General features: G+C 59.2%; 1 protein-coding gene and 1 pseudogene across 2 annotated transcripts in view; both read left to right on the forward strand.

Annotated features, from left to right (window-relative positions):
- Positions 1–3,153, forward strand: part of LOC137218637 (small nuclear ribonucleoprotein E-like) — an 8,115-nt pseudogene extending 4,962 nt beyond the window's left edge.
- Positions 1–8,385, forward strand: part of SLC25A29 (solute carrier family 25 member 29) — a 13,379-nt gene extending 4,994 nt beyond the window's left edge. For both annotated transcript variants that reach the window (XM_067725837.1, XM_067725828.1), the window contains 3 exons: positions 365–408; positions 5,981–6,064; positions 6,382–8,385. In XM_067725837.1, coding sequence (XP_067581938.1) covers positions 365–408; positions 5,981–6,064; positions 6,382–7,131 — 878 coding nt within the window. In that variant the 3' untranslated portion in view covers positions 7,132–8,385. The remainder of the gene's footprint in view (positions 1–364; positions 409–5,980; positions 6,065–6,381) is intronic.

Consider the following 8,385-nt stretch of genomic DNA (forward strand, 5'->3'; position numbering starts at 1 on the left):
CTCTGTGAGCTCGAGCAGCTGGTAAATGACAGGGAAAGTTCAAATCTGGGCGAGGGGCCGGCCCCAAGTCCAGAGCCCTGGAGCCCCCAGCCGTGCCAGGCATGTGGAGTGATGTGCGCATCTTAGAAATGGCACGTGCAGCCTCCCAAGGGGGAGCTCCTGCAGTGAGCAGCAGGGCGGAGGGAGGGTCACCAGCTTTGAGCTGGCCAGGTGCTGGCCTGACCTCGGGGCGGTCACCCTCACTTACCCTCACGCGGAGGATTAAGGGGCTCTCCGGATGTGCCAGGCACGTCCTTGCCAGAACCGTGCCCCACGCTGCGGTTTCCGAGGCATCTGGGTCACACGTCCTCCCTTCTCCCTCCAGGTGTGGCAGGTGTGCTGGTGGGACACCCGTTTGACACGGTCAAGGTGAGTCTCTCGTCGAGGTTTTATTCTCAGGCCCTCGTGGAGGCACAGACATTGGAGGGCGGCCTGCAGCGTCCTGGTGGCTGGCCCCCCCTTTCTGGGCACCACCTTGGGAGCCCTTCCAAGGTCCTCCCACAGGTTCTAGAATGAAGGTAGAGTCAGGGTTCTTCTCCCTGCTGCCCAGGTGAGAGGCAGCTTGTCCACCGGGCCAAGTCGGCCTTTCCTCCCAGGTTTGTCCCTGCAGTCTCCCAGCTGGGGCTGAACTTGGAGCTCCATTCTGGGGCTTGGCCAGCTGGGACTGAGGGGCCGAAGGACAGGTTTCCTCCCACCCAGAGCAAGGGGCACCCCCACCCCCCGTTTTTACACAGAACTCCTCCAGACAGCTTCCTGAAAAAGAAAGAAAGTTCAGGGAGAAAATGCAGAAAAATCAAACCTTGTCAGCCTTTCCCGTGACCGTGATCTTCACAGAGCGGTGGTGATCAGGGCTGAGAAACTGAGCAGTCGTTTCCCGAGGGCTGGTGTGCACCTGTAGGGTGCTGGTGGCTCCTGAGCATGGCCCCGGGGCCGGCGCCCAGTTCCCCTCTGCGAGCCCACACCTTGGCACGTCGTCGGGCCCCAGGTTCTCCAGCACCTCAACGGAAACCAAGGAAGTCCGCATACCCAGTTGGAAATTCCCAAATAAGATTCCCCCGTTTCTGGGGCTTTTTGGTCCTTCAGCTGTAGCCACGTCAGGACCCTTCCTTGCGGGCTTCCCCTGGGAGCCCGGTGAGCTGCCAGCAGCAGGCACTCGGCCAGACCTGGTGTCCCGCTGTGAACACTGAACTTGGCATCTCTTCCCAGGGGGGCGAGGGCAGAGCGCAGGCGAGGACGTCAGCCCTAGGTGGGTTTGAGAGGACTCCCTGTCTCCTCTTTCTTCAGGAACCCAGGTGTTCCTGGGCTGAGAACAAGTCTTGTGAACTAGGGCAGGGATTTTCTCCAGCACAGGCGTGAGGGCCCTGCCTTATGCACTGGCTCTGACTTTAAAAAGGTCTGTCCCGGGAATTCCCTGGTGGTCCAGTAGTTAGGACTCCCCACTTTCACTGCTGAGGGTCCAGGTTCAATCCCTGGTCGGGGAACTCGGATCCCTCAAGCCACTCAGCAAAGTCTCCCCCGCCCCCCACCCCACCCCCTGCCAAAAAAAATAAGTCTGTCCCTGGGCCTGTGCAGCTCCGGGCCCCCTGCCCGGCTGATCTGTCATGGGACTGTGGGTCAGTCACTTTACCTCTGGGTAAAGTTCTGACCTGCACAGTGAGGGGTTGGCAAGATTACTGAGGCCTTTGGGCCCGGTGCTCAACAGTGCAGTTTGTGCCGGGTGAAGTGCTGGTTCCGAAGGTCGTGGAATTCCTTATTCCTTCCAAGCCACTCAGCGCATTTGGGGAGGAGTTGGAAAGGCCGGGCTTTCTGGCCACTCAGCAGCCCCTGAGCCCCCATATGGACCTGTGAGAGTGAGGTGCTGGGGCAGCCTGTCCGCACGGCTTCCGGTGTCTGCCCAGCTGGCCACCCCCCGGGGCCTGCCCACGGGCCAGAGCAGCCCAGGACAGTCAAGCAGGGTCCACGTCGTGCTGTGTTTCTGTCGCGTGTTCATGTGTTGTGAATGCCTCTCAGAGCTGCATCCAGCCAGGAAGTGTCTCCGATTCACTTCTTCAGCCCAGCTTTGCAGAGGCCTCTCTGAGCTAGGACTCAGCCAGGCCTGGCCAGGCCTTCTGCAGCTCCCCGCCCCCGGCCCTCAGTCGGGCCCGCCAGGCTGGGGGGCACTTTGCTCTGGCGTCTCTAGCTCCCTCGGACCTTCTGAACCATGACCAGCACCCCCGGCAGTAATTTGAGCACAGGAGCCTCTGCCCCACTGGGTTCCTGCCCCCGGGACACCCCTCTCCCCCCACCTTACCTGGCACCTGGAGGGTGGGCTTTGAGGAGATCCGTTTGGAACTGTGTTTTTGCCACCGTGGCCCACCAGCATCCCATCTGGGCAAAGCTGTCTTTAAAAAGCCAAGCTCTTGGTGTGCGGGGTAGTGTGTCTTTGTGAACTTCCACCATGGCGTACCGGGGCCGGGGCCGGAAGGTGCAGAAGGTGCAGGTGCATCCCATTGATCTTATCGTCCGATGCTTGCAAAATCTGGGATTCAGGTGTGGCTTTATGAGCAAGTGAATATGCAGATAGGGGGCTGTATCACTGGTTTTGATGAGTATATGAACTTCGTATTAGATGATGCAGAAGAGATTCATGCTAAAACAAAGTCAAGAAAACAGCTGAGTCGGATCACGCTGAAAGGAGATAACATTACTGTGCTCCAGAGTGTCTCCAACTAGAGATGATCAGTGAAGTGAGAAATTGTTGAGAAGGCAATACAGTGTTTTCAGGTGTCCTTTGTTAGAAGTGTAGTTCTAAAGCATTTATTCGTATTGTTTTGCTCACCTTTATGTTATTACCAGATGACAATAAATGCTGTGGGATTGTTTTTATTAAAATATTTACATTGTTTCCTTCTTAAAAAAAAAAAAAAAGCCAAGCTTTTTATTCTGCAGGGAGAGAAAACCCACCCCCAGCAGTCACCACTGACGCTCTTGTCCCACCCATGGGCTCAGGTACCATTAAATTGTGCTCATTCTAGAGACACTCATTTGGTTTGATTTAATGCTCTATCACCAATGGCCTTTTTTTTTTTTTTTTTACTGTTTTCCATTATAAAAGTTAAGCATTCTCAAAGAAAATTGGGAAACGTGATTTTTTTTTGATGGCTTTTTTAATCATCGGGTACATACACATTTTTTTCGTTGACTTTCTATTACAAAAGTAATGTAGGTCATAAAAAATGTTCTCCGTAACAGAGACATATAAACTAAAAAGAAAACAAAAAGACAACAGTCCTTTATGTAACCTTTCCCCCAAACCTTGTTAATGATTTCTACCAAAAAACAGACATGTACACAGGCCCATATATATTGCTTGCTTTTGGCAAAGGTGGGATTTACTTCATAGCTCTGCGGTGGTTGTTTTAATTGAAGTGTCACACACAGAGAAATGTGCGCACGCGCTCCGTGTACGAATCTATGAATCACCGTGAAGCACACACCTGGGAGAAGAAACAAGGCCGGTCCCTCCGAAGCCCCCCTCCCCTCCTGACACCTCTGCCCTCCCCTTTTCCAGGCGGCCACCATCCTAATTCTCATCTGTGGTCTGTTTTACCTCTTGAACCTCATGAACTCGGACCTGGGCTCCGGAATGCGCGCAGGGACACCCGTGCTCCATGCCCATCCACGCTGCCTTATGCGCGCAGGGACACCCGTGCTCCATGCCCATCCACGCTGCCTTATGCGCGCAGGGACACCCGTGCTCCATGCCCATCCACGCTGCCTTATGCGCGCAGGGACACCCGTGCTCCATGCCCATCCACGCTGTCTTATGGCTGCAACATTGGCAGCTTGTTCCTCCAGGTCTTTGGGGCTAAAATCTGAGTCCAAAGTTTGGTTTTCCTCTGTTGCACCCAGAATCACAGCTGCTGTCCGCAGGCACACCGCCTTCGCACATGTTTCTGTGGGAAGGCCATTTTCTGTCCTGTGTCACTGGATGTGACAGTGACCAGGGACACCGTGTCTGAGCCCTCTTTCACCAGGGAACAGCCGGCCCGGGCAGGGGAGGGGGCGGGGAGGCTGGGGGCTGGCCTCCGGGGTCCCTGCCTGGATGTGATGTTGAAATTTTGTGTTGCTTTAACCGCCTTTACTTTCTGAGCTAGGGGCTGTCTCCATCCATAGCAAAATGTAACTTTGTTGTAGATGAGCGTTAAGCCTCACCCCGGAGAGCGCTAGTAAGTACAGACCAGGTGAACCCAACGCTTCTCTTCTCTGTCGTTCCCCCCTCCCCGCCCCCCACAATCAGACCCTGGGCCTGGACCCCGCCACGCCACGCCCCTCCCCACCCCCCATGCCCCAGAGATCTCTCCCCAGCTAGGGACAGGGAGGGTGTGAGGTGAGCTTGGGCCCAGCCCAGATCCTGGGGTGGGAGCCCTGGGGGCTGGCTGAGAAAAATCAGCCCCCTCTGGATCAGGGAGTCTTCACGTGGGGTCTCCCAGCCCCGTCGGGGAGCTGGGAGCCTCCGGGGCTTGTGTGCGAATGACCACTTTTCCAGGGGTGGGTCCCTCAGTCCTCAAATGACATCCTGTCAAGACTTAAAAGACTCCCCCGAGGCATCTGAAAGTCCAGCCTCGGAGGGAGCAGCTCCGTTTCAGGTCATGTCTGCTGACACAGCCCTCTTGGTGTCACTGTCGGGGGACCACAGGAGGAAGAGAGAGTCCCCCAGAGACCCCAGAACATTGAAGGGAAAATGAAGAGCCTCCCATCACAGAAAACAACCTGAGACAGAGCTCATGGTGTTAATATGTTCTCCAAGTTCATCGAGTGGTTGTGCTTCTCTCCTCTGAGCTGGCAGCCAGGGCAGGGAGGGGTGCTGGGGTGAACGTCGCAGGGTGCCCTCGGTGGTCAGCTGCCTCTCAGAGCAGTGTCTGCCAGCTGTTGGCTGAGGTCCTCGTGTGCCGAGATGGTATATTCTTTTCTTTCTTACAAAACATTTCCTGTAAGTGCACTCGCCAGCACCCCTACCCCACCCTGGCCCCGACCAACACAGCCACTCAGGTCCCTGGAGTGGACAGCCTGACCGAGCTGCAAAACATCTCCGAGCCTGTCTTCCCACCTTTGAAATGGGAGTGACCGAACCCACTTCAACCAGTGATTATGCCTGTAATGGTGATAATCTCTGAGTCAGAGCCGGAGACCAGCTCCCGGAATGGGACCTAACCTAGCTCACCCCGACCCGCGTGACACGGATTCGGAGTTCAGGAAATGTGCTTCTGCTCTGCACTGTGGGGCCTGCGTATCAAGGACAGAGATAAGCTCTCGGTCAACAAAGAACGCTTTCACAGTGAGGTTCTGGCCCGCTGGGCTCCAAGGGCAGCGCAGCCTGATCCCCCAGGCCCCAGAGTTGCTGACACGGTCCCCAAGGAGGCTGCCAGCTGCTCTCCTGTCACCGCTTTACTAACTCATGACCACTGCCCTCACCGGGGGGCACTGGCAGAAACCAAGCAGAAGGCCCACGAGGCCCGAGGCTCCTCACTTTCAGTGCCCATTGCGCGCTGCCAGCCCCTGATGAAGGGAGTGCGTGGTGGGATGTTAGATCCTGAGCCCCTTTGGCGTCGGCCACGATTTGCTACCGGGAGGGTGGGGAGGTCTCGAGAGATGTCTCATGCCCCACTGTCACTACACGGTGCAGAGATAGTGAAGCAGGGGTCTTGAGGACCCCTGCCCCTCTGCAGCTGGCTGTCCCTGTGACTGCCCGCTGATAGCCTTCCCTGAAGAGGCACAGACACCCAGCCCTGCCCCCCCCCCCCGGAACTCCTAAAGCCACAGAAAGCTCCCTGGCTCCCTGCCTTCTGGGTCTGGCCTCGGGCCTCCTGGAGAGCGCCTCCCCGGGTGTCCTGAGTGCTGGCCCCGGGGAGCTGGGCGTCCTGGCTCCACTAGCCCGCCTTTCACCGGGCCCTCCTTCCAGGTGCGGCTCCAGGTCCAGAGCGTGGAGAAGCCCCAGTACCGAGGGACCTTGCACTGCTTCCAAGCCATCATCAAGCAGGAAGGCGTGAGTGGCCTGGGGCCGGTGGGGGTGTGGCGGGGAACCAGCCTCTGGGATGCTGCCGTCCGCAGACCACAGAGCTGGAAGAAGAGGCGTCGGGGCAACTGTCGGGCAAATCCGGGCTTTGCGAATGGCAGGGTGCAAGTGCCCAGGCCTCTCAGATTGAGGGCTTCGGTTCTACTAAAATTCTTCTTGATCCTCGTGTACCGCTAGGGTGGGCCGGGGCAGCCGCCAGCTGCATGGAGGGTCCCTGGAGAGGTGGGCCTGGGCAACCCCGGACTCCAAGCGGGAACGCCCCTGACGCGTCTCTGTGCGCCCCGCAGGTGCTGGGCCTGTACCGCGGCCTGGGCTCGCCCCTCCTGGGGCTCACCTTCATCAACGCGCTGGTGTTCGGCGTGCAGGGCAACACCCTCCGGGCCCTGGGCCGGGACTCGCCGCTGAACCAGTTCCTGGCGGGCGCGGCGGCGGGCGCCATCCAGTGTGTCATCTGCTGCCCCATGGAGCTGGCCAAGACGCGGCTGCAGCTGCAGGAGGCGGGGCCGGCCCGCACCTACCGCGGGCCCCTGGACTGCCTGGCGCAGGTCTACCGGCGGGAGGGCCTGCGCGGCGTCAACCGGGGCATGGTGTCCACGCTGCTGCGCGAGACCCCCAGCTTCGGCGTCTACTTCCTCACCTACGACACGCTGACACGCGTGCTGGGCTGCGAGCCGGACGACCGCCTGCTGGTGCCCAAGCTGCTGCTGGCGGGCGGCACGTCGGGCATCGCGTCCTGGCTCTCCACCTACCCCTTGGACGTGGTCAAGTCGCGGCTGCAGGCTGACGGGCTGCGGGGCGCCCCACGCTACCGGGGCATCCTCGACTGCGTGCGCCAGAGCTACCGCGCCGAGGGCTGGCGCGTCTTCACGCGCGGGCTGGCCTCCACGCTGCTGCGCGCCTTCCCCGTCAACGCCGCCACCTTCGCCACCGTCACCGTGGTGCTCAGCTACGCGCGCGGCGAGGAGGCCCGGCCCGAGGGCGATGCCGTGCCCGCCGCCCCGGCGGGGCCCGCCTTGGCCCAGCCCTCCAGCCTGTGACACCCGGGGCCCCCGGCACCAGAGGGCCCGACCTCTCCCGGGGCCGCTTTTCCAAAACGCAGCCTAGACATAAATTGGGCCCCTGACGCCAACCGCCCTGCACCGGACTCCCAGACCCCGTGGGCTGTGGACTCCATCAGACCTGGGTTGAATTCCACGCCCGAGCTGGGTGACCCTGGCCACAAATTTGACATCCTCGGTTTTCTCCTCTGTGAAATGGGGATCCTCATGCCCACGTTGTACAGTCAGGAAGCTCAGAGATGATGCCCCTGCGGCGCCCAGCCTGGCGCTGTTACTTGGAGTCTTCCAGAAACCCAGCCATCACGCCAGCCCTTTCCTGGGATCCCAGCCACACCACCATGGGGTCTCTGATGACCCACCCATGAGCTTGCCAGCGACTCGCTAACGCTGCAAATCCTCCACCTGGCGGAGCTCTCGGGACACTTCTCGGCCACCTGTCCAGTCTGTGTTAGGGACAGAGAGGCAGCTCAGGGGCTCCTGGTGTCATAGAACTGAATCCTCTGCCAGTGCACTCCAGCTTCTCCATGTGGCAAGGCTGGGAATACCCCTACCCCTGACGCTCCCACTGGAGGGTAATCTGGGGGACCACTAAGAAGCCATGAGACCTTCTGGAAGCTCCGTATTGGCCTAGGGGCCAGGGTGGGGGAGCGGGCACAGGTCAGTGGGAGGGGAGGTCTCAACAGGTAAATACAGCCATGGCAAGGAGAAGTCTTTTCACCCTCTGGGCTTTCAGGCTGCCCATCTGTAAAATGGGGACGTGGGTCAGCGGATGTCTGGGGCTCTGGCCCACTACCAACGGCCAGGAACCAACACCAGGGCTCCCCAGGAAATGGTGTCTTTCCCAGGCAACCTCAATGCTTCGTGTCCCTGTGAATCATCGCAGGGCCTGTAAGTGGGCACAGGTACCGCCAGTTTGGGCCTCTCCAGGCCGAAGGGCATCTGAGCCCACGCTCCAGGGGCTGTCACTAGAAGCGGGGCTGTGGTGTGAGCTCAGGGCAGCCCGGGCGCATCCAGTGCATCATGGCCGTGGGAATAGGCGGGGAGGAGGATGCTTCTGCACAAGTTGGAGGTGACTGTGGCCTCCTTTGCCCCGAGTGGCGCTCAGCCTCTTGGGCAAAGTGATAAGCTCTCCCAGGAGGCAGGCTGTGCTCAAGGAAGGACAGGACTCCCACCTTGTGGCATCATTGTTGTACAGAAACCGCCAAGGGAATAAAGTGTTCTTTGTTTTTTTAA

The sequence above is a fragment of the Pseudorca crassidens genome, chromosome 1, assembly GCF_039906515.1.
Source record: "Pseudorca crassidens isolate mPseCra1 chromosome 1, mPseCra1.hap1, whole genome shotgun sequence".
Taxonomy (NCBI): Eukaryota; Metazoa; Chordata; class Mammalia; order Artiodactyla; family Delphinidae; genus Pseudorca; species Pseudorca crassidens.